Below are 26,765 nucleotides of genomic sequence, written 5' to 3' on the forward strand. Positions count from 1 at the left end.
GCAAATGTCTTAGTACATGAGCACTTGACAGATGGATAGACCAATGGAACAGAATAGAAGCTGCAGAAATCAACCCACACATCTACAACCAACTTATCTTTGACAAAGGAGCTAACATCAATCCCTGGAGCAGAGAGGGCCTCTTCAACAAATGGTGCTGGGAAAACTGTATCTCAGAAGTATGTATGCAGAAGTATGAAGCAAGACCCCTACTTTACACCTAACACAACAATCCACTCAAAATTGATCAAAGACCTAAATCTATGACCCGATACCATCAAATTATTAGAAAACATTGGGGAAATGCTCAGGATAACTAGCCATCAGGGAAATACAAGTCAAAACCACATTGAGGTTTTGCCTCACTCCCATTAGAATAACATTAAAAAATCAACAAACAACAAATGCTGATGAGGACGTGGGGAAAAGGTAACCCTAATCAACTGTTGGTGGGAATGTGAACTGGTACAGCCACTGTGGAAGACAGGATGGAGATACCTCAGAAATCTGAATATAGACCTACCATGTGACCCAGACATCTCATACCTGGGAATTTACCCAAAAGAAACGAAATCAGTATATCAAAGAGTTATCTGTAACCCCATGTTTAGTGCAGCTGAATTCATAATACCTAAGATATGAGATCAATCCAAATGCTTGTCAGCTGAAGACTGGATAAAGAAATTATGGGATATGTACTCCATGGAATACTATACAGCATTAAAAATGAAATATTGTCATTTGCAATAAAATGGATGCAACTGGAAACCACTATACTTAGTGAATTAAGTCAGTCCCAAAAGGACAAATACCATATGTTCTCCCTGTTCTGTGGCAACTAATTACCTAAAAGATAATCTAGAGAACTGAAATTGACACTTTGAGATGTGATGACTTTGAACGGCCCTTGTCTCAATTGTTGAGCAGGTTTTTTTCTTTTTTCATAGTATTTTTTAAACTCTTTACTTATGCATAAAAGTTAATAGATAATAGATCTTAGTAAAATGTAAGAATGGGAATAGGAGAGGGAGGAGGAAGGAGTATGGAAGTGCAAGTAGGGTGGGAAGAATCACTGTGTTCCCAAAGCTGTATTTATGTAATACATGAAGTTTGTATACCTTAGATAAAAGCTTTCTGGGGGAAGATGTCAGCTAGTATTAATGACTGTAATATCTTTTATATTTCTAATAAAATAGTGTTTTAGTTTATAAGAATGTATTTTTCATTGTTAGGCCTAGTCCTCATGGTTAAATAAATCGCTTCTTAAATTTAATATGAATATGACTCTTATGAAGGAGTTACATGATATTATAAAATTAGGGATATACTTTTTTTAACAGGCAGAGTTAGACTGTGAGAGAGAGACAGAGAGAAAGGTCTTTCTTCCATTGGTTCACCCTCCAAATGGCCACTATGGCCGGCGTGTTGTGGCCAGCGCACTGCGCCGATCCGAAACCAGGAGCCAGGTGCTTTCTCCTGGTCTCCCATGCGGGTGCAGGGCCCAAGGACCTGGGCCATCCTCCACTGCCTTCCTGAGCCACAGCAGAGAGCTGGACTGGAAGAGGAGCAACCGGGATAGAACCCAGGGTGCCGGAGCCGCAGGTGGAGAATTAGCCTAGTGAGCCGCAGCACCGGCCAAAATTAGGGATATTTGATATCTATATTTATTGTGTTTGTTTAGGGATATTTAATGTCTATAAATATTGGCTAGTGAGTTCAGTCAGTGTATACTAGCAGCCTTTAAGGTTAAGTTACTACATACTGAGAAAATCATGGAGGAAGAAAAGTGAGATAGAGTGGGAAAAAAGAGATTCATAACATGTGGTGATCTTTGTTTCTATTTCTATACTGTAATGTATAATCTGTTCTTTTTTTATGAGAAAATGAAACATTCTTTTCTGAGAACATGCAGAGTTTCTGCTTATTATTATTATTTGGTACTAACAGTGAGATAGATATAGTAATCAATAAGTCTTTTATATTCAAAATAGCATTTTATGTGAAATTATCGACGTGCTATACCATACTTCCTCTCTTGGAGGATACTTCTGGATATGGAAAATGAACTTTAAGGACCAGCCAGTGGAAAATAACATCATTATTGATGTTTCTTGGAAGATTTTTTTGGAGCACCTAACTGTCTGATTTGACAATTATGTATTTGCCAGCATTACTATTATCATCTCTAAGAATTTTTAATGATGTCTGTGTAGAGATATGATCAGAGGACAGCAGTGAGCTGACTTTTTTCTTTTAAGTTTTTTAAGTTGTGACACAATTTCAGACGTACAGAAGATAGAAATAATTCCACGAATTCTCATACACCTCACACTGAGGATCCGAAAATAATAATATTTGCTTTCTTTTTGAAACCTCTATCTTTTCCCGTTGCCTTCTCTTCGTCCTTCCCTGTATGAGTCTATGTAAGTGCCTATGTAAGTATTTTTGACAAAGGTATTACTATGGACTGGATAATATTCCTCCAAAAGTCCTATGTTGTAGCTCTGCCCCCGAGTGTGATGGTGTTTGGAGATGAGGCATTTGGGAGTGATCAGGGTCAGATGAAGTTGTGAGCAGGGCCATCACTTGATTATTATTTATAGCCCTTGTCTATACTCTCGAGGAACAGAGATTTTTCTACTTACTGCTTGTTGAATCCTTTATTTAGTAGAGGATCAAGCTTGCGATTATAAAAAAATTTGGGAATATGACATTGTAAAAATTAAAAGAAAAAAATAAGAAAAAGGAGGGAGGGTGGGAGTGAGGGAGGGTAGGGTGGGAATATCATTGTGCTCTTAAAACTATATATATTAAATACATGAAATTTGTTCCCTTTTTATTAATTTTTTTTTGAATGGGAAATAATGTGTTTGATTTTATTTTTTTTATTTTTTTTTCTTGTCAATGATTTATTATTTTTTTTTAAACTTTTATTTAATGAATATAAATTTCCAAAGTACGACTTATGGATTACAATGGCTTCCCCCCCATACCGTCCTTCCCACCCACAACCCTCCCCTTTCCCACTCCCTCTCCCCTTCCATTCACATCAAGATTCATTTTCGATTATCTTAATATACAGAAGATCAGCTTAGTATACACTAAGTATGGATTTCAACAGTTTGCTCCCACACAGAAACATAAAGTGAAAAATAATAGATGATTTTTTTTAAATGATGATGAAATCAGAGCAGACCTATTGTCATGTTTAATCCCAGTAAGAGTCAAGTTGGGAATTGATAATTTCTTTTTTTTTTTTTTTTTTACAGAAGATCAGTTTAGTATGCATTAAGTAAGGATTTCAACAGTTTTTTTAAAACTTTTAAAAAGCCCCCAGAGAGCTTGCTCTATTACTGCCACGTGGAGACTTAGCTAGAAGGCAGCCATCTGTATGCCCAGAGAAATCTCATCAGAACCTGGTAATCTCCAGCTGACAGGATCATGAGTAGGAGATTTCTGTTGTTTAAGTTCCCCAGTCTGTGCGTTATTGCCCAGACTAACACATGATTCTCTTCTCCGATGCAGTTCTCAAAAGCAGGTGATTAGCATTCTATAATAATATTAACTAATCTGTAAACCTAAGTCAGGTCTTGCCAGTTCCAATTACAACTTTGTAACAAAAATCCTACATCCCTTAAAGAATTCAATTGTCACGTATTTTTGGTATTCTTTAGTATAGAACAGGTCCTTGTACATCTTAATTGGTGATCATTACTCTTTTAGTCACTGGCAAGCAAGAAATATGCCTTGTGCTAAACTTTAAGGGAGGGGGACATCTGGGAGTTTTGCTACTGATTCAGGTATAGGAATGAGAATCATAAATATATTAAAAGTATGAGAGGCTGGCGCTGTGGCTTACTAGGCTAATCCTCCGCCTGTAGCACCGGCACACCAGGTTCTAGTACCTGTTGGAGCGCCGGATTCTGTCCCAGTTGCCCCTCTTCCAGTCCAGCTCTCTGCTGTGGCCCGGGAGTGCAGTGGAGGATGGCTCAGGTCCTTGGGCCCTGCACCCACATGGGAGACCAGGAGGAAGCACCTGGCTCCTGGCTTCTGATCTGCGCAGCGTGCTGGCCGCAATGCACTGGCTGTAGTGGCCACTTTTGGGGTGAACCAAAAGAAAAAGGAATTCCTCTCTCTCTCTCTCTCTCTCTCTCTCTAGCTCTCTCACTGTCTAACTCTGCCTGGAAAAAAAAGTCTGAGAAACAGTTTCAGCTTGATTGCAGCATAAGTGAGCAAGATATAATGGGAAATCCTTTGGTATATGCCTTTTCTTTTCATTGACTTTGATTTTTAAAATTTATTTGTTTGAGAAACAGAGAGAGAGAGAGAGAGAGAGAGAGAAAGAGCAATCACTCATCTGCTGGTTCACTCTGTAAATTCCCATAAGAACTGGGGCTGGGCCAGGCCAAAGCCAGGAGCCCGGACTCAATCCAGGTCTTCCATGTGTGTGGCAGGGATGCAGCTATTTGAGCCATCACCTGCTGCCTTCCAGGTTCACATTAGCAGGAATCCTTGAATTGGAAACAGAGTCTGATCTTGAACCCAGGCACTCCCATATGGAATGAAGGCAACCTGTCTGACATTTTAACCACTATGCCAAATTTACTTTTTAGGAGATTGGATCCCCTGAGAGATATTAAACTCTGGTTTTATTTTATAAAGCTGAACATCTAGCTTTACCTCTGGTCATAGTGATTTACATATGGCAGAAGCATTGGCTTTTGTTCCAAAAGAGCAGAAGTTAAACTTAGAATATTACAGGGGCATTGGGATACATATGGGTAAGTGCTAATAGTATGCACACATATTCAGCAGTGGGGAATTTTTGCAGTAAGTAGTAGTATTACCTACCAGAATGGACTTCAGTTCTTTGAAGTTGTGAAAAAGGAAGGTGGTACTATTCTTTATAGCAGAGCATATGGGAGCTTCCAAAGTAGGTGTTGACACTCAGCGAACAGATACTGGTATAATTTTCAGAATGGGATCAAGTATTACTTTGATATCATGAATTGGTATGGAGAGAATTTTAGATCAGTGCTCCTTAACTACTTGTCAGGATTGATCCTCTGAAAATGAATCATATCTGAGCCTGTGGTTGAGGGTCACATAGAGACAGAAGGAAGTACTGAGTCTAAGTTACCAGATTAGTGTTGTTATGAGTGGTGACTTTAGGACAAAGTGGATCCCAGTTTCTTATAGATGTGTGCTAATGAAATGGTTTTCATGACTGTCACATTTTGGTATTTGATTAATTGGATTATGTATCACATCTGTTTGATTAGCAAATTCATAACATGTCATTTTTGAGACTAAAGACACTTTCATTGTTGTGTATAATAGAAATATTTTTAATGAGATAATGTCCTACTATCCTTTATTAATGGAATTCCACTGAACTAACTATTGACCTCAATTCCACCACACAGGTTAGATAGGAAGTTAGTCTCCAGAAATGTACGGTACATATAGTAATCAGTCCTACCTATCATATTAATCTGCTCAGGCTGCCATAACAAAATTACCATAAACTGGGTAGTGTCAACAGCAGGCATTTAGTCTCTCATATTTCTGGAGGTTTGGAAGTGTAAGATCAAGGTGACAGTGAGGTGGGTTTCATTCTGGGATCTCTTTTCTTGGTTATAGGTGCCCACCATCTGACTGTTGCCCACACAGCCTCTCTGTGCTTATTGTGCATGGGAGTCAGGGGAAGTGGGGATAGAATAATGTCTCTGGTGTTTCCTCTTTTTTAAAAAAAGATTTATTTTATTTATTTGAAAGAGTTACAAAGAGAGAGAAGGAGAGGCGGCGGGGGGGGGGGGGAGGGGTGGGTGGTCCTTCCATCCGCTGGTTCACTCCAGAGTTGGCCACAACAGCTGGAGCTGTGTTGATCCAAAGCCAGGAGCCAGGAGCTTCTTCTGGATCTCCCATGTGGGTGCAGGGGTCCAAGGACTTGGGCCATCTCTTACTGCTTTCCCAGGCCACAGCTTTTCTGAATACTTTAGTTGTGTTGTGTTAGTAAATTACAAATAACCACATGAAGCTTAGAGATTATTTATTTCTGTTTTGTGGATGAAGAAACCTGAGATTTAAAGACGTAAAGTAAGTTGTTCAAGATCACACACACAAGATCTGAAATAGCATGTTCTTTTTCATCATGCGTAAATGTGACCCATTTATTATACCTGTTACAAGTTTGCTTTTTAGGAAGTTTTTCTGATCATCCTTAACCTCGGGGGATTACTTTCTGATAGATCACAACATTAGTTGTCTGTACCATTTTGGCTTTTAGCATATTCTTTTATTCTGCTGTCATTCAACTTTTTATAACTTAACCAAATAGATTTTAAATACTTCATGGTTATGAGCCATGGCTTTTGTCTCCTGTATCACCTGTGTTTGGAATATAGCTAGTGCTTAATTGCTAGTGAGAGTGGTTAAATGTGCACCTTGTGAAATCTCAGATCAAAGTAATAAATTGTAAAAATGAAAGAAAAATATAAACTTGTTCAAATTATTTAGATGTGGTTTGTGGAAAGCAGAAACCTTCAAATATTTTAACACACTGAAACTTTTTATGCTATACCTGCTTTCAGAGTGTCTATTTACCACTTCTAGAAATTATCACCTTAATCTTTAAAGTTAGCATTTTTGGACATTTTGGACCTTACAGTCAGTGTGTGTTTATCATTCTTTTTTCTGTCTACCAATTATGGCCATGTAGTGCATTAGATTTGTACACCAGAGGAGTTGGACTGGGATTTATTTTTACTTTTAATTTTGAAAAGTACATGAAATAAATTGAATCTTACTGAAATTAAATGGAGAAGTTGGCCTTCTGTGTAAAATTTACTGTTGCCACTGACTTCTAGTTTGGTTCAGGGCACCTAGAAAATAAATATGATCTAGTACTGTAAAAAAAGATTAATATCATCAAAGTGTCCATATCACTCAAAGAAATTTACACAATCAGTGCAATCCCAGTGAAAATTCCAAAGACATTCTTCATGGAAAAGGAAAAAACAATCCTATAATTCATATGGAAACACAAACACCCCCAATTACCCAAAGCAATCTCTTTTTTTGACAGGCAGAGTTAGACAGTGAGAGAGAGATGGAGAGAAAGGTCTTCCTTTCCCATTGGTTCACCCCTGAAATGGCCACTATGGCTAGTGTGCTGTGCCTATCCGAAGCCAGGAGCCAGGTGCTTCCTCCTGGTCTCCCACAAAGCAATCTTAAACAATAAATACAAAGCATGAGGCATCACAACACCAGCTTTCAAGACATACTTCAGGGATGTTATAATCCGAACAGCCTGGTACTGGCGAAAAATAGGCATGTAGACCAATGGAACAGAAACCCCAGAAATTAACCCACACATCTACAATTAACAAATCCTAACAAATGAGCTAAAATCAGTCCCTGAAGAAACAACAGTCTGTTCAACAAATGGTATTGGGAAAATTAGATTTCCACTTGCAGAAGTTTGAAACAAGACCCCTGCTCTATACCTTATACAAAAATCAACTCAAAATGGATCCAGCAACTAAACTTAAGAACTGAAACCATCAAGGAACAAGAGGAAAACATTAGGGAAGCACAACAAAACATTTGCCTAGGCAAAGACTTCTTGGGTAAGACCCCAAAAGCGCTGGCAATAAAAGCAAAAATAGGCAAATGAGATTTTATGAAGCTAAGAAGCTTCTGCACAGCAAAGGAAACACTCAACAAAATAAAGAAACAATGGGAGAACATATTTGCAAACTGCATCAGAAAAAGGATTAATATCCAGAATATGTAAGGAGCTCATGAAACTGAATAACAACCAAATAGTCAAATTAAGAAATGGGCAAAGGACATAAACAGACATTTTTCAAAGTATAAATGCAAGGGGCCAATATATACATGAAAAAATGCTGAGGATCACTAGTCATCAAGAAAATTCAAATCAAACCACAATGATATTTCACCTCTCTCCAGTAGAATAGCTACTATCCAAAAGTCAGAAATAACAAATGCTGATAATGTTGTTGAGAAGAAGGTACCCTCATACACTGTTGATAGAAATGCAGATTGGTACAACCATTATGGAAGACAGTGCAGAGATTCCTCAAAAAATTAAAAATAGATCTGTCATATAACTCAGCCATCCCAATCCTGGGAATATATCCAACAGAAATCAAATCAGCACATGAGAGAGTATTCCATGTTTTTTTGCAGTCCAATTCAGAATAGCAAAGATGTGGAAATAACCCTGATGTCTATCAACCGATTATTAGATTAAAAATTGTGGTGTATTGGGGCCAGCACTGTGGTACAGCAGGTTAAAGCCCTGGCCTGAAGCACCGACATCCCATATTGGTGCCGGTTCTAGTCCCGGCTACTTCTCTTCTGATCCAGCTCTCTGCTATGGCCTGGAAAAGCAGTAGAAGAAGGCTCAAGTCCTGGGGTCCCTGCACCTACATGGGAGACTGGAAGAAAGTCCTGGCTTCTCGCTTCAGACTGGCATAGCCATCTGGGGAGTAAATCAGTGGATGGAAGACCTCTCTCTCTGTCTCTACCTCTCTGTAACTCTGGCTTTCAAATAAATAAAGATAAATTTTTAAAAAATAAAAGTGCGGTGTATATACACAATGGAATATTGTTTGACCATAAAAATGAAGCTCTGACATTTGCTACAAAATAAATGATACTGAAGATTATTATGCTAAGTGAAATAAACCAGTTTCAGAAAGACAATCATCACATTTTCTCTTCCTTGTGGAAGTTACTATAGAGTATAAAAATTATGTGGTTTCTTACTCTCTGAGATAGGGTAAGCATTCTCTTAAGATGAAGAGAAAACAATATTAATTATACAACTTGGCCAAAACTATATATTTAATAACATAATTTGGAACTGAATCCAGGCGTATTTGAATTAGAATTTGTGGTAATAATGATATCCATAATAATGTTAACATTTATTTTAGTGCCTGTAGTTTTGGTTTAATCATAGTTAACATTTACTTACTAATATTCAATATAATTTTTAAGGTTTATTTTATTTATTTGAAAGAATTACAGAGAGAGAGAGAGAGAGAAATAAAGAGATAGACATCTCCCATCTGCTGATTGACCCCTAAAATGGCTACAATAGCTGGGGCTAGGCCAGGCCAAAGCCAGGAATCAGGAGGTTCTTCTGGGTCTCTCATGTGGGTGGCAGGGACTCAAATACTTGGGCCATCTGCTGCTGCTTTCCCAGGCACATTAGCAGGTAGCTGGATCAGAAGTGGAGCAGCCAGTACTGGAACCAGTGCCCATTGCAGGTGCGGCTTAACCCATTGCTCTACAGCACCATCCCTTAATGTAATATATAAAACAGAACCATGAAAGAGGTAAATCATACAGATTATGAATCTGAGACCTAAAAAGATTACCTAAGGTGCTCAAGAACGTAAAGTTTGGTACTGGAGCCTGAAATCTGTATTGCAGATGTCATTTGTCAATAAGACCTGTATACTGTTAATGCTACCACCTCTAAAACTGGTCCAGTTTCATTATGCCCATCTGATTATAGCGTAGACTTTGAGAATAGCAGTGCATTTCATCTGACAATCTGTTTTTGAGAACAGTGAATCTATAAGCATACATTTTATTTGATTGTAAACTGCTCTATTAACTAAAATTTATGCATTCCATGTAGACATATGGGTTTACCAACTAAAAGTTATTCCATTTTGTATTCAGATGTGTCCTACTGTAATGAAAATAGTGTTTATGAAATAATTTCCTTCCAGAACTGATGCATATCTTAATAGGATGGTTCGTCTTCTTTGCTTATGTACCATTGTTGAAAAATTTTAGCTGGCGCCGTGGCTCAATAGGCTAATCCTCCGCCAGCACACCGGGTTCTAGTCCTGGTCGGGGCGCCAGATTCTGTCCCGGTTGCCCATCTTCCAGGCCAGCTTTCTGCTGTGGCCAGGGAGTGCAGTGGAAGATGGCCCAAGTGCTTGGGCCCTGTACCCCATGGGAGACTAGGATAAGCACCTGGCTCCTGCCTTCTGATCGGCGCAGTACGCCAGCCACAGCGCACCGGCGGTGGTGGCCATTGGAGGGTAAACCAATAGCAAAGGAAGACCTTTCTCTCTGTCTCTCTCTCTCTCACTGTCCACTCTGCCTGTCAAAAAAAAAAAAAAGAGAAAAAAGAAAAATATTAAAATATTTCCAAAATGTACCTTATGAATTATAATTGTAGAAACAGTGATAGTAGCAAAAATCAAAGATGAAACTAAATTTTGTCCCTTTTGGTGTGAAATATTTATGCTTTAGTTCTTTTGTGTATCCTTTTTCAGATCATTCTCATCTTGGCTGCTACCGACCAAAGGATTACAAGGTCTGTAGAATACATTACAAAATGATGTTTATTCCAGCTTTCAGACACCAGCATAAGTTATTTTAATGTGTAGTTAGGCAGTAATTATCATATTCATTTAGTAAAATTACATGAACAATAACTGTCACATAATTTAATGCCATTATTTTCACAGCTATGTCAAATAGTATAATAGGCTTTTCATTGAATGTCTTCCTGCAAGTATTTTGTAGCTTTTGATTGTTCCTTTTGATTGATGACTGAATGTATTTGTGTATGTTGATGTTTGCGCGTATTTGTGTGTGGGAGAGAGGGAAGTTTGTTTTACTCTCACTAATACCTCATGCAGTAATATTTTCAAACTTTATTCACAGAGAAATCTCATAGTTTTTACAGTATTTGAATGCAATTCATGCTCTCTTGTTAAAATTCAGTATTGTTATTTATCTTACCTTTATAAATGAAAGATCATTATCACATGTTTATAGGGGTAATAGCCTTAAAAATGCAGTGAAAGCAAAACAAGTTTACTAAATTCTGGCTAGATGCTGTTGTTTGCTAAAGGCTCTGAGATATATTCTCTATTCCTTTAAATGAGACAAGCAATGATAGAGGGTGCAAGCCACATACTAATAGCTGAGGATTTCTTACGCCTATTTAAAAGAAAATTGAAAGATAATACATATTTTAGTGCCATTTGGTTTATGTTCATGTGCCATGTAAAATAATCTTGGGTATGATCTAAAATAATTCTGAGAACCATATTAAAATTATCTGCCATACCATTCGTATTCAGTGTCCTACATTTTAACAAGTACTGCCTCGCAATTTGTCTTTTCAGTCCCTAAGTGAAAGTTTCTGGATGATAAGTGTTGTTATTTATTTATTTAAAGATTTATTTTATGTATTTGAAAGACAGAGTACAGAGAGGTAGAGACAGAGAGAGAGAGAGAGGTCTTCCATCCGCTGGTTTACTCCCCAATTGGCCGCAACAGCTGGAGCTGTGCCGATCTGAAGCCAGGAGCCAGGAACTTCCTCTGGGTATCCCACACAGATTCAGAGGCCCAAGGATTTGGGCCATCTGCTGCTTTCGCAGGCCATAGCAGAGAGCTGAATTGGAAGTGGAGCAGCTGGGTCTCGAACCAACACCCATATGGGATGCTGGCGCTTCAGGCCAGGGCATTAACCCGCTGTGCCACAGTACCTGCCCCTGAATAGCATAGTATTTTGCCAAACTTGTCACAAAAGAAATATGGAAAGTTAAATAATGAGTCAAGAAGGTGTTTGTTTAGGGGCCCAAATCCACCACTGTCAGAATCATCCAGGTAGAAATTTATAAAAATTGATTGTAATAAATGAAATTACTGAAAATGAATAGTGGACCTTTCTTTTTTTTTTTTTTTTTGCAAATTTCTAGGTGATTGTTACACAGTTTCCTTGCCACCTATCCAAGGATTCTCACTTAAGACCTGCTGGTATAGAATATGAATATGGCACTTGTGTAGATTGTCTCTACGTGGTGTTTGTATGGTGTTGTGCCTTGTTTAAGCCTATCTGTCAAGGAGCATGGGACTGGCAAAATGTAATTAGTCCACACCTTTCCTACTATATAGAATTTATATACACATATACTTACCCACACTGATGGGTAATATGTACACACATATATGTATAAGTCTATGTATATATACAGAAATATACAAATATATACATATATTTGGATACATACCCACTCATGCACACTAATATGTAATATATATCTTTGCACATATATGCACACTCCAAAGTAACAAAGCATAGTGTTCAGTTTCTTGCATGGGGAGGGTCCTGGAAAGATAAGGTATAAGTTTTTCTTTTTTTTTCTTTTTTCTTTCTTTTTTTTTTTTTTTTTTTTTTTTTTTGACAGGCAGAGTGGACAGTGAGAGAGAGAGACAGAGAGAAAGGTCTTCCCTTTTCCATTGATTCACCCCCCAGTGGCTGCTGCAGCCGGCGCACTGCGCCGATCAGAAGCCAGGAGCCAGGTGTTTCTCCTGGTCTCCCATGCGGGTGCAGGGCCCAAGCACTTGGGCCATCTTCCACTGCACTCCCGGGCCACAGCAGAGAGCTGGACAGGAAGAGGAGCAACTGGGACAGAATCCAGCACCCCGACCGGGACTAGAACCCGGGGTGCCGGCGCCGCAGGCAGAGGATTAGCCTAGTGAGTCGCAGCGCCGGCCGGTATAAGCTTTTCTTTGTACATGTCCTTCAGGTCATGCTCCATAATTGATAATTACATACTTATTTTCATCTTTCTTTTAAAGTCTTCTTCTAATTTATCTATGCTAAAATGGTAAAGTTATCAATGACCTTACTATTAATGCTTATTGATAATTGCTAGTAACCAGCACCTTGACATGTGATGTGGCTTCCTATTATATGTATTGTGTGAATGGATTATCATGTATTTTTACTATATAAAAATACAGAATAGAGAGGAAAAGGGTACACTTTATGAGATAATCATCTTTGTCCTAAGGTAGTAATCCAGCTAATGTTGAGTAGTTCATTTAAAGATAAATCCTCTTTTCCACATTAACTTTGCCAAAAACTTCACTTCAACCTATCTTTACTTACTTTTTTTTAAACTTTTATTTAATAAATTTAAAATTCCAAAGTACAACTTTTGGATTATAGAAGCTTTTTCCCCCATAACCACCCTCCCACCCACAACTATCCCATCTCCCACTCCCTCTCCTATCCCATTTACATCAAAATTCATTTTCAATTATCTTTATACAGGAGATCAACTTAGTATATACTAAGTAAAGATTTCAACAGTTTGCACCCACACAGAAACACAAAGTATAAAGTACTGTTTGAGTACTAGTTATACTGTTAATTCACATAGTACAACACATTAAGGACAAAGGTTCTACATAAGGAGTAAGTGCACAGTGACTCCCGTTGTTGATTTAACAATTGACACTCTTGTTTATGGCATCAGTAATCACCTGAGGCTCTTGTCATGAATTGTCAAGGCTATGGAAGCCTTGAGTTTTCCAACTCCAATCTTAATTAGACAAAACCATAGTGGAAGTTCTCTCCTCCCTTCAGAGAAAGGTACCTCCTTTGATGGCCTGTTATTTCCGCTGGGATCTCACTTGCAGAGATCTTTCATTTAGATTTTTTTTTTTTTTTTTTTTTTTTTTGCCAGAGTGTCTTGGCTTTCCATGCCTGAAATACTCTCATGGGCTTTTTAGCCAGATCCGAATGCCTTAAGGGCTGATTCTGAGTCCAGAGTGCTGTTTAGGACATCTGCCATTCTATGAGTCTGCTGTGTAAGAAAAGTGATCCTTTTTAAATATAAGAGTGGGAATAAGAGAGGGAGGAGATGTACAGTTTGGCACATGCTCATTTGGACTTGCCCCTAACGGTAGAGTTAGAAACATGCCAGGGGATTCCAATTCAATCCCATCAAGGTAGCAAGTACCAATGCCATCTCACTAGTCAAAGTGATCAGTTTCAGTTCATAATTGATCATAATGATAGGTTAAGAGTCAAAGGGATCACATAATCAAGACTAGTGTCTGCTAATACTAACCTGTCTTTATTTCCCTCCCACTCCTGTCTGTGGATTTTTTTCCTTGGAGGGTAATTAGTGTTGAGAAGTTCACAGGATTATTACTTTTTCCAAGTGGTAGATTTTCATAGAAATACATCTGCAGCCTTGAACATGGTGAGAATAGAAGATTATTTTTATAGATACATTATATTGTTGGCTAGTAAATATTCATATATTAAAACTATAGGATTTATACAAGGAAAAGAGCCATAAGCTGGGAGTGTGTTCAGACAGTTTTATAGAAAAGTGGGATTTTGCCTGAGTTCTCTAGAGAAATCTACTTTGCATAGGCAAGAGTGTCTTCAGAAGAAAAACAACATGAAACATTCTTGGAATTAGGAATATGTGCAATGTCCTGGGAAAAAGGGAAACTTTGGTTTGAATGGCCAGTATATATTAAGGGATAATGGGTCCCCAACATCCCTACTTTGTTTACTTCCTACTTTTCTGTACTTGTTATATATGCTTCTTTCATTCTTTACAAAGAATTATTTATTTGTTTAGTTGAATAGCAGAGGGACAGAGAGAGAGAGAGATCCCCTATCTGCTGGGTCACTCCGAGATGTCCACAGGAGTCAGGACTGGGCCAGACTGAATTGCCAGGATCTCCATCCCAAGTGGTGGCTTAACTCACTGCACCACAGCTTCTGTCCCGCTGCCTTCATATGTGCAGTCTGGACTTGCTCAGTCTTTGTTCTGTTCTTTTGGCAAGCTTAAGTTTCTTTATCCTGGATGTATAATAGTCAGCTGTTCTCATATGTATTTATATTATTTTAATCTCATTTCTTTTTTTATTTTATCATTTACCCAATCTGAATCATTTTTTCCTGTGTCATATATAGTTCCATATGTGTTGATATAATGAATATTATTTTAATGTGTTAGTTCCAAGTGGGGATTGTACCATTCTGTGAAGTGGCACTTTAGATATTTACAGAGAAATTATGTTATTACAGTCATTTGGGGGAAATGTTCTTGATAATTTAATGGGCAGGGATGACAGACATTATATGGAGTGGGACAATTCCAAATAGTGAAGAATGATATCATGTCTTCCATAGATTTTTAACTGTTCCACTGAATATTCTGGAAGTGAAAATAATATTCAGAGTTAGTAGGACCTGGCACTTAACTACTACATAAAACAGAGTATTTTTACATTATTTAAATATATACTACATATTACAGAAATGCAAATGGAGTATAAAGATTTTTTAGTTTATTAAAAATTATGATAAATAATTATAAAATAATATCTGCTCTTTAATTTTTCTGGTTTTCTTCTATGGCATGGCTTCTGAATTTCTTACATTTTTTTACTACAAACCTATTTATGAAAGCAAATGCAAGCAGCCAGTGTTTCCTACATAAGTCATGTTTGAGCATTTATATATTGAAGTACATTTTCTAATTTTCTTTCTTGTATTACAGAAAGAGTGATACACTGATATTTTTGAAAGTGTGTATGAAACTTCTTGGTAGTGTAATTGATATTTTCAATACATTTCATTGTAGATGAACGTTTATAGAAGAGAAGAGTATACAGTATGTTTCACTATGGTATAGAGTGTCCTGCTCAGTGCAGGCTGGCATAACAAAGACCTTAGCCCGAGTGGCCTGAACAGCATGGTTCTGGAGATCGGAAGTCCAAGATCAGGATGCCTTTGTGTCCTCAGATGGTGGAGGGAAAATTGGTCTCTGATATCTTTTCTCATAAAAGCCCTGTCAGATTAGGATACTACTGTTATGGCATCATTTAATCTTCATTATTTCCATACTATCAGCACGTTAGCTAGGGCTTCAATGGGAGAACTTGGGGGAGACAATGTCCTATGTAGTCAGTATGTCAGTGAGTGAACGGATGCATAGCTTACAGCAATAGAGTGCTTCCAGAAGGAAGTATGCACTCCATTGTACTTGGACCATGACAAATACATCCTTCCTTCCTTTCTTTATTAGTATTCTTTTTCCCCCAAGATTTGTTTATGTATTTGAAAGACAGAAGCCAGAAACTGAATCCAGGTCTCCAGGTGGGTGGAAGAGGCCCAAGTATTTGGGTCATCTTCTGCTGCTTTTCCCAGGCACATTAGCAAGGAATTGGATTGGAAATGGAACATCTGGGACTTGAAGCAGGGATTCTGGCATTGCAGGTGATGGCTTAACCCGTCGAGCCAAACAGAAGCCCCAGATCCTTTCTTTATTCAATTCAGGCTTCAGTGTTGCTTGATAATCGTTTTGATAATTTCTTCTCATGTTATAAACTTTCCTAAAAGAAAGACATTTATTTATTTGAAAGTCAGAGTTACAGAAACAGAGAGGGAGGGAGAGACAGAGAGAGAGAGAGAAGCCTTTCATCTGCTGCAACTGCCAGAGCTAAGTCAGGTGGAAGCCAGGAGCTTCATTCAGGTCTCTGATGTGGGCAGAAGGGGACCAACCATTCGAGCCATTTTTCACTGCACTTCGCAGGTCACCAGCAGGGAGCTGGCTTAGAAGTGGAGCAGCCGGGAGATAAACCAGCACCCATATGGGATGCTGGCATTGGAGACAGCACCCTTATCCACTATGCCACAACGCCAGCCCCATGAACCTTCTACATTCTACTGCTTCTCATTTTCTTTTCTTTTTTTTCTTCTTTTTTTAAGATTTTTTATTTGAAAGTCAGAGTTACAGAGAGAGAGAGAGAGAGATCTTCCATCCATTGGTTCATTCCCCAGGTGTCAGCATCATCCAGGACTGGGCCAGGCCTAAGCAAGGAGCCAGGAGCTTCTTCTTGATCTCCCATCTGGGTAGAAGGGGCCCAAGTACATGGAGCATGTTCCACTGCTTTTTCGACTGTTAGTAGGGAGCTAGATCAAGTGGAGCCACTGGGACTTGAACCGGTGCCCATTTGTGATGCTGGCATCACAGGCAGTGCTTTATCTGCTATGCCGCAACACCAGCACCCCTCTTTTCTACATAAGGCTTCATAGTCTACTTTCCCAAGGAAAATGTTGGTAAGCTATTAGGTGGAATTGTCCTCAGTTGCACTCATCTCTGTTCACATTTACCTCTGTAAACTTCCCTGTGTTTTTTTTTCTGTTAACCCTCTCACTAAGAAAACCTTCTTTGATCTAATTATTTTATTGGCTCTACCTTGTTTTAGCAACAAACATAATAAAGTCATTTGTATTTGTCTAATGGATTCCAGTTTTGAAGCTTTTTATATTACTTATACTACTGAATTTGATGCAACCTTATATATTGTACAGGAATTTTTATTCTCAGCTTAAATGTCTGAAACCAATACTGCAAAGCTCTCTGAATTAAAAACAAACAAACCGTCAATGTACCATTCCCCCTGCTTCTCTGTGTATCATCCCATCGCTCTTTTCACTGTTCAACATTGAAATGAAAATTTTAACTCTTCTTAACCCATTATTCCTAAAATATTAGGGAAAATGAATTTTATGAGAACTTGCAGAACCAAAGAGTTCTGTATGTTTTTAGAGGAGACAGGAAACCATCTTAGTGCAACAGAGAAGCTTACCTGGCCTTAGGCAAGACTATAAAATCATGTAGCATATATGGTTGATTTGTGGTAACTTTTAGCATCTCCACATATCTAGCAGTGTCTTATTACACTGGGTGCTAACTTACCCTGAGGACATCTGAACTGGGTTAGACTGGAAACAATTCCCTTACTACAACCATTGCTGTAGGATTTAGTCTCACGATTAACTGAAAAATCTTAATGAACTTTGGTTGCTCAGAGAATTTTTCCATTTTAACCTTGTACCTTTTGGAGTTCTTAAGAGCTGGCTTTCATTTTTCCTGACCCTGAGGGCTCCTCATTCATCAGGACTGGTATACTTTTTTTTTCTGCCCTCACACTTGTCATTTCTTTCCTGAGCTCATTGTTTTCAGTGTCCCCTCTCCAGCTTTATGAAAGTTCAATTGACACATAAAAATTGCTTATGTTTATGACTTAGTGTGATACTTTGATACATACATACATTGTGAAGTGATTAAGTTTAAGCTAATAAACATGTTCATTACCTATAGACTTACCATTTTATTTGTGGTAAGAAAATTCAGGATCTCATCTCTCAGCAAATTTCAAGTGTACAATGCATTGCTATTAACTGTAGTCCCCATGTTGTACAGTAGATTCCCAGAAGTGACTCATCCTAACGAACTGTGGACTCTGACCACCCTCATCCCATGCCCTCATCCCCCCTGCAGCCCTTGGCAGCCACCACTCTACCCTCTGCTTCTGTGCCTTTTGAGACGCCACATAGGAGCGAAATCATGCAGAACTTTTCTGTGCCTGGCTCACTTCCATTAGCGTAATGTCCTTTAGGCTCATGCACATTGTTGCAGATGGCAGAATTTCCCTTTCTTTAAAAAAAAGGTTGAATAATATTCCACTGTGTATGTGTGTTTGACATTTTCTTCATTCATATCTTCGTGAACTAAGGTTGACTTCATATGAGTACATCACTTTCTCAAAACTCTTTGCAAAACAAGTAAAAAGCCAATACATAGTACCATTCTTTCTCTTTCCAGCTATTTCCTTAGAGATATAAACTTGAAAGCTATGTGATCTGTTTTCCAAGCAAACCACACTTGTTAAATGTTTTGCCCCTGTATAAGGGGTATTCAAAAAGCCCATGGGTAATTCATGTTTAAAAAAGAGAATGTACATGTATTTAAAAATTTTTGTACCAAAATAAACTTATCTTTCAATCCTATTTTCCATGAAGTCCTTTTATGTTACATGGATCTCAAATTTTCCACCCCACTGTATCTGTGCTTTTGTCCCTTCCTCCGAATGAAAGCCAGTGTATATTTAGATTTCTGTTGAGGCCAGTACATTAAGATACCCATCTTTAAATCGGCCAGGACAGTGCTGTGTATTATACAAGTAACCTTCCACACTTCAGAAACTAGCTATAACAGAATTTTAATTCTTAATTACATAACAATTCAATTGAGGATACTTTTGATGTGCCTACTATTTTCTCTATGCAGTGGTCATCTTCTAGGGCCTTGCTGTCTTCTTCACATGGTGAAAGATGAAGGAGAACCTGGAGAAAGTCTGTTCTTTTTTTTTTTTTTTTTGACAGGCAGAGTGGACAGTGAGAGAGAGAGACAGAGAGAAAGGTCTTCCTTTGCCGTTGGTTCACCCTCCAATGGCCGCCGCGGTTGGCGCGCTGCGGCCGGCGCACCGCGCTGATCCGATGGCAGGAGCCAGGAGCCAGGTGCTTTTCCTGGTCTCCCATAGGGTGCAGGGCCCAAGCACCTGGGCCATCCTCCACTGCACTCCCTGGCCACAGCAGAGGGCTGGCCTGGAAGAGGGGCCACCGGGACAGAATCCGGCGCCCCGACCGGGACTAGAACCCGGTGTGCCGGCGCCGCTAGGCGGAGGATTAGCCTAGTGAGCCGCGGCGCCGGCCTTTTTTTTTTTTTTTTTTTGACAGGCAGAGTGGACAGTGAGAGAGAGAGACAGAGAAAAGTCTTCCTTTGCCGTTGGTTCACCCTCCAATGGCCGCCGTGGCCGGTGCACTGCAGCCGGCGCACTGCGCTGATCTGATGGCAGGAGCCAGGTACTTATCCTGGTCTCCCATGGGGTGCAGGGCCCAAACACTTGGGCCATCCTCCACTGCACTCCTGGGCCACAGCAGAGAGCTGGCCTGGAAGAGGGGCCACCCGGACAGAATCCGGTGCCCCGACCGGGACTAGAACCTGGTGTGCCGGCGCCGCAAGGCGGAGGATTAGCCTAATGAGCCACGGCCCCGGTGAAAGTCTATTCTTAAAATCCTGAACTCGATTCTTGCTTGCATTTTGTTGCCAAGAACTAATTACATTCCCTCACTAGATGCAAAGATTGCTTCTTAGCCACAAGTGTACTCTGCATAGGGGTAGAATGAATTGTGGAGGACAGCTAGCCCTTTCCATTGTACCTAGAATGCTCTGTCCCACCCCCTCTACTCTGTCTTTTCTTTTTAAAAAAGAATTATCATTGAAAATATTATGCTGAAATAAAAATATAGCAAAGCTAGAAATCATCTCTGCACTCATGGATAATTCATGGTAATGAGGAAGGGAGCTATTAACAAGATAACAAAAATACATAGATATGAAACTGTGACAAATATTATGGAGGGTGTGAATATATTCTTTGACAATATGTACTAAGAGGATTGGATCTCATCAAGAATGGAAAAGACATCTTGGGTACCCTGAGCTCTGAAGATGAGTAGGAATTTTATGGAAAAGGGAGGAAAGAGCATGTGTAAGGGAAAAAGCAAAAAAGTATTTTAAAGGTTTAATAGCTGAGTGACTAAAAGACCAGCATTGTTAAAAGTAAAGACATGCAGGCCGGCGCCGCGGCTCAGTAGGCTAATCCTCCGCCTAGCGGCACCGGCACACCAGGTTCTAGTCCCGGTCGGGGCGCCGGATTCTATCCCGGCCAGCTCTTCCAGGCCAGCTCTCTGCTGTGGCCAGGGAGTGCAATGGAGGATGGCCCAAGTGCTTGGGCCCTGCACCCCATGGGAGACTAGGATAAGTACCTGGCTCCTGCCTTCGGATAGGCGTGGTGCGCCGGCCGCAGTGCGCCGGCCACGGCGGCCATTGGAGGGTGAACCATCGGCAAAGTAAGAGCTTTCTCTGTGTCTCTCTCTCTCACTGTCCACTCTGCCTGTCCAAAAAAAAAAAAAAAGTAAAGACATGCATTGATGCATGGTGTAGTTGAAGATGGAAAACCAAGTAGGGATAGAATCTTTTAGGTCATGCTTGGAATTTTGTTCATTATCCTCAGTACAACAGGAAGCAAATGCAGTTGTTTTAAATAGCAAGCAGACCTGGTTAGATTTATACTTTGTAAATATCACTTTGTATTGCAGTCTGGAAAGTGGATTGGCCTGGGAAAAGAGCTGATACTGGTGGTCAGTTTAGTAAGCTATTGGATAGTCAAGGTGAGAAACGCTGATAGCTAGCACTGGGATAGTGATGCTAATGGAGGGCAAAAGCAGTGGAGATATTAGATACTTAGAACTAGTGCTGGTAGAAAAGCAGACTTGACAAATGGAAAAGATAAACTTTTCTCAAATAAAAAGGCTTAGTATGATGAACATTTATAAAGGTTCAATGGCTAAGCAGCTAAAAGACTAGTGGTGCTGGAAGTAAAGACATGAGTTGGTGTATGGTATAATTCTACCTACTGCAATTTAAAAATTAATAAGATTCCCAATGATATCGCTAGGCATTTTTTAAAATCTAAGAACAAGCCAAAAACAGCCAGGGAAACTTTGGAAGTGGTGAGCATTGAATGGAGCTTAGCTGTGTAATACAAGAATGATTCTTGAATTTTTTATTTTCACAGCTCAGAGACATTATTTATTGACTAGTTGCAGTTCACAGAATTCTGAATTCTTCTGATAATTCCTATTTTCTTTAGACTTCAGAGAGTCTCTGGCAATGGTTTTTAAGCTCAGAAACAGACCAGAACTTAAAAACCAGTCATATGGCTCATGTACTAGGAAGGGGATTTAACGGAGATTTTGTGTCCGGCAGATCAGATGCAGTTGGTTTTCTGAAGATATCTTATCTTTTCATTATTTGAATAAACTCGACTTGGTCATGTTGTGCTCATTTTAAAGATAATTTATTACCACCAATAATTGTAGATATTTATGAGCTATAACTTACATGTATATAATGTATATAATGTCTACTGATTATATCAGGGTAATCTATATTATGACTCCTTTTACATTACTTTGTGATTAGAATCCTGCAACTGCTTTCTTTTATTTGCTGATGAAATATATAGTAGGTTATTGTGAATAATAGTCACTTTTACACTGTGAACACTAGGAACTTACTCCTTTGACCTAATTCGGATTTGGTTCCAGTTATGTGCACTCCCTCTATCCCACCAACCCCTTCCAACCTTTAGTAATTACTATTCAGTGTTCATATTGAGATTTTTAAAAAAGATTTATTTGTTTATTGAAGCGATAACAGTTACAGACGGAGGCAGAGACAGGGAAAAAGGTCTTCCATCTGCTGGTGCGCTCCCCAAATGACCACAATGGCTAGAGCTGAGCCTAACTGGAGCCAGGAGCTTCTTCCGGGTCTCCCACACAGGTGCTGGGGCCCAAGCATTTGGACCATCTTCTACTACTTTCCCAGGTCATAGCAGAGAACTGGATTAGAAGAGGAGCAGCCGGGACTTGAACTGGAACCCATATGGGATGCTGGTGAGCAGGCGGAGGCTTAGCCTATTATGCCGCACTGCCAGCAACAGATTCAGATTTTTTTTAAGCTCCACTAATGCACTGGAACATGCGGTATTTTTCTTTCTGAATATGGATTTTTTTCATTTAACATCATGTCCTCGAGTTTCATCCATTTTGTTACAAATGACAGGATTTCCTTTTTATGGCTGAATAATATCCCATTATATGTGTGTGTGTGTGTGTGTGTGTGTGTGTGTGTGTGTGTGTAGATATAGATAGATAGATATATATATATACATTACATTTTCCTCATTGATTCTTCTGTTGATGAGCACCATGTTGATTCTATTGCTTAGCTATTGTGAATAATTTTGAAATAAACATTGTAGACCAGGTAGGTATCCCTTTGATAGAGTGATTCCATGTTTTGGGGGGGTATATACCCAATAGTGGGATTACTGGATTATGTGGCAGTTTTATTTCTAGTTTTTAAAGGCATCTCTTAACTGTTTTCCAGGTGACCATATAAATTTACATTCCCTCCAGCAGTACATGAGTTCCCCCTTTTCCACATCCTCATTAGCATTGATTACTTTCTGTCAATAGCCATTCTAACAAGGGTGACTTGATAGCTCACTGTGATTTTGATTTGCATTTCCTGATAGCTAATGATATTGGGCATTGTTTCATATATTTCTTGGCCATTTATATTTCTTCTTTTGAGAAATTTCTGTTCTGCTCCTTTGCCTATTTCTTAACTGGATTTTTTTTATTGGTTTTTTTTTTTTTTTTTTTTGACGTTACTTATATGTTCTGGAAATTAATCCTTTCTTGGATAAGTAGTTTGTAAATATCTTCCCCTATTCTGTTGGATGTTTCTTTACCCTGTTGATTGTTTCTTTTTTCTGAAGCTTTTGAGTTTGCTATAATTGCAATTTGTCTAGTTTTACTATTGTTGCCTGAGCATTTCAAGTCATGCAAAAAGACATTGCCACACCAATGTTTTGAAGCATTTCTTATATGTTTTATTATTTTTTAAAAAGAATTACTCAATATAAAGTGTTAATATTTTATTTTTTTACATATGTAGACACAAGTGAGGATGGGCTACAATTATCTAGTACTCTTCTTATATGGTTTGGGGGAGCATACTAACATAAAGTAGAAGATACTTCTCCTAAACAGTTTGTCAATATGCTTTTTAACTGTATATTTGATTGTTGGTAAATCAGGTTGTGAGCCCACCTTTTTTAATAGAAATCCTATGAAGATTGTGCTAAGAGAGGTTTCGGTTTGTTTCTTCTATAGATTTCTCCTATGTCACTTGCTTGAGAACCTCACTGCTTATTAATAGCTATTTGACTTTGCCTTAGTTTCTTTCCCATAAAGCATAGACAAGAAAAATATCTTAAAAGGTTGTAAAGATTTAAGAAGATACTTGTACATAGGTGCATAGTGGTCTAATAGAAAGAAGAGTTTTGTCCCCTCCCCAAGAATTGATATATTTAAGAATTATTTTTTTGAATTTTAATTTTTTTAAAGATTTATTTATTTGAAAGTCGGAGTTACACAGAGAGAGAAGGAGAGGCAGAGAGAGAGAGAGAGAGAGGTTCCATCTGCTGGTTCATTCCCCAATTGGCCACAACAGCCAGAGCTGTGCCGATCCAAAGCTGGGAGCCAGGAGCTTCTTCCGGGTCTCCCACATGCGTGCAGGGGCCTGAGGGCTTGGGCCATCTTCTATTGCTTTCCCAGGCCACAGCAGAGAGCTAGATTGGAAGTGGAGCAGCCAAGACTCAAACTGGCACCCATATGGGATGCCAGAACTAAAGGAGGCAGCTTTACCTGCTACACCACAGAGCCGGCCCCTTAAATTTTTCATTGAATTATTTTTAAATGTTTTACAAATTCTGCTTTGGTGTAAAGAAAGTACATCTTCTTTAAACCAAACTAGATGGAGAGCCTATAAATTTTTAAATCAGATAAGATAGGAGTTGACCATTCATTTGTTTTAGGTGACACTAAGAAATGTTCTTTTTTTAAAAAAATACTTATTTTTTAATTTGAAAGAGTTACACAGTGAGAAGAGCGCAGAGCAGAGAGAGAGAGAGAGAGAGAGAGAGAGGTCTTCCATCTGCTGGTTCACTCCCCAAATGGCTGCAGTGGTGGAGCTGCACCAATCCAAAGCCAGGAGCCAGGAGCTTCCTCAGGGTCTCCCACGTGGATACAGGGGCCCAAGGACTTGGGCCATCTTCCACTGTTTTCCCAGGCCATAGCATAGCCGGATAGGCAGTGGAGCAGCTGGGACTAGAACCAGTGCCAATATGGGATGCCGGCGCTTCAGGCCAGGGCATTAACCCGCTGTGCCACAGCACCAGCCCCACTAAGGAATGTCCTTGATAACATTGAGAAATGGATCTTAGTTATCTATTTGTACTCTTCTCCCTTTCCAGTTTAGACTTTCATCTTGTCATCTTGCACTGCACTTTCATTCTGAAATCCTTGTTTCCAACTACTTTTTATGTACTTCCATCTGATTTATTTGTGTTTATTTCTCTACTCATTTGCCCTATCACAAAGGAGAAATTTTAGAGAATGCTGTGTAATACTAGGCGTTAAATAGATTTTCAGTAAATACTTGTAGAATACTTGAATTCCTGGTTCCCTTTACTAGTGATTCATTTGGCCTTGAAGAGGCTGGCATGGCAGAGCAGGTTAAGCTACCACTTGTGTGGCCAGCATCCCATTTGGGTGCCTGTTCATGTTCTGGCTGCTCCACTTCCAATCCAGCTCCCTACTAATGGCCTGGGAAAAGCAGCAGAAGATGGCCCAAGTGTTTGGGTCCTTGCATTCAATGTGGGAGACCTGGATGAAGCTCCTGGCTACTGGCTTTGGCTAGGCCCATCCCTGGCTGTTGTTGGGAGTGAACCAGAGGATGGAAGATTTCTCCCTCTCTCTCTCCCCCTCTCTCTCTGTACCTCTAACTTTCAAATAAATAAAAATAAGTCTTTAACATAATAATTTACCTTGAAATTCATGTAAATACAGATTTTATCTCCATTAATATTAATGTGTCAACTTAATGGTTTTTTTTTACCCATCAGTAGTGCTTTTATTTTTTTATTTTATTAACTTTTATTTAATAAATATAAATTTCCAAAGTACAACTTTTGGATTATAGCGGCTTTATCCCCCCATAACCACCCTCCCACCAGCAACCATGCCATCTCCCACTCCCTCTCCCATCCCATTCTTCATCAAGATTCATTTTCAATTATCTTTATATACAAAAGATCAACTTAGTATATACTAAGTAAAGATTTCAACAGTTTGCACCCACACAGAAACACAAAGTATAAAGTACTATGAGTAGTAGTTATACCATTAATTCACATAGTACAACACATTAAGGACAGAGATCCTACATAGGGAGTAAGTGCACATTGACTCCTGTTGTTGATTTAACAATTGACACTCTTTTTTATGGCGTCAGTAATCACTTTAGGCTCTTGTCATGAGCAGCCAAGGCTATGGAAGCCTCTTGAGTTTGCCAACTCTGATCTTATTTAGACAAAGCCATAGTCAAAGTGGAAGTTCTCTCCTCCCTTCAGAGAAAGGTACCTCCTTTGATGGCCTGTTCTTTCCACTGGGATCTCACTCGCAGAGATCTTTCATTTAGTGGTTTTTTTGTTTTTTTGGTTTTTTTTTTTGCCAGAGTGTCTTGGCTTTCCATGCCTGAAATACTCTCATGGGCTTTTTAGCCAGATCTGAATCCCTTAAAGGCTGATTCTGAGGTCGGAGTGCTGATTAGGACATCTGCCATTCTATGAGTCTTTTGTGTATCCCACTTCCCATGTTGGATTGTTCTCTCCTTTTTAATTCTATCAGTTAGTATTAGCAGACACTAGTCTTGTTTATGTGATCCTTTTGACACTTAACCCTATCATTATGATCAATAATGAACTGAAACTGATCACTTTGACTAGTGAGATGGCATTGGTACATGCTACCTTGATGGGATTGAATTGGAATCCCCTGGCACGTTTCTAACTCTACCATTAGGGGTAAGTCCAATTGAGCATGTGCCGAACTGTACATCTCCTCCCTCTCTTATTCCCACTCTTAATTTAACAGAGATCACTTTTCAGTTAAATTTAAACACCTAAGAATAATTGTCTGTTAATTAAAGAGTTCAACCAATATTATTAAGTAGAATAAGAAATACTAAAACAAATAAAGTATTAAGTTGTTCTTAGTCAGGACAAGGGCTGATCAAGTCATTGTTCTCATAGTATCCATTTCATTTCAACAGATTTCCTTTTAGGTGCTCAGTCAGTTATCACTGATCATGGAGAACATATGATATTTGTCCCTTTGGGAGGACTGGCTTATTTCACTCAGCATGATGTGCTCCAGATTCCTCCATTTTGTTTCATTTTGTTCATTTTTTTTACTGCTGTATAGTATTCTATAGAGTACATATCCCTTAATTTCTTTATCCAGTCTTCTGTTGATGGGCATTTAGGTTGATTCCATGTCTTAGCTATTGTGATTTGAACTGCAATGAACATTGATGTGCAGACAACTCTTTTAT

At 39.0% G+C, this 26,765-nt stretch overlaps 1 protein-coding gene across 2 annotated transcripts in view; it reads left to right on the forward strand.

The window, feature by feature from the left end:
- The window catches only part of SPATA6 (spermatogenesis associated 6), a 129,635-nt gene that overhangs the window by 60,159 nt on the left and 42,711 nt on the right, over positions 1-26,765 (forward strand). For both annotated transcript variants that reach the window (XM_008265284.4, XM_008265285.4), the window contains exon 9: positions 10,332-10,372. In XM_008265284.4, the coding sequence (XP_008263506.1) occupies positions 10,332-10,372 (41 nt within the window). The remainder of the gene's footprint in view (positions 1-10,331; positions 10,373-26,765) is intronic.

This window comes from Oryctolagus cuniculus, chromosome 7 (genome assembly GCF_964237555.1).
Source record: "Oryctolagus cuniculus chromosome 7, mOryCun1.1, whole genome shotgun sequence".
NCBI lineage: Eukaryota > Metazoa > Chordata > Mammalia > Lagomorpha > Leporidae > Oryctolagus > Oryctolagus cuniculus.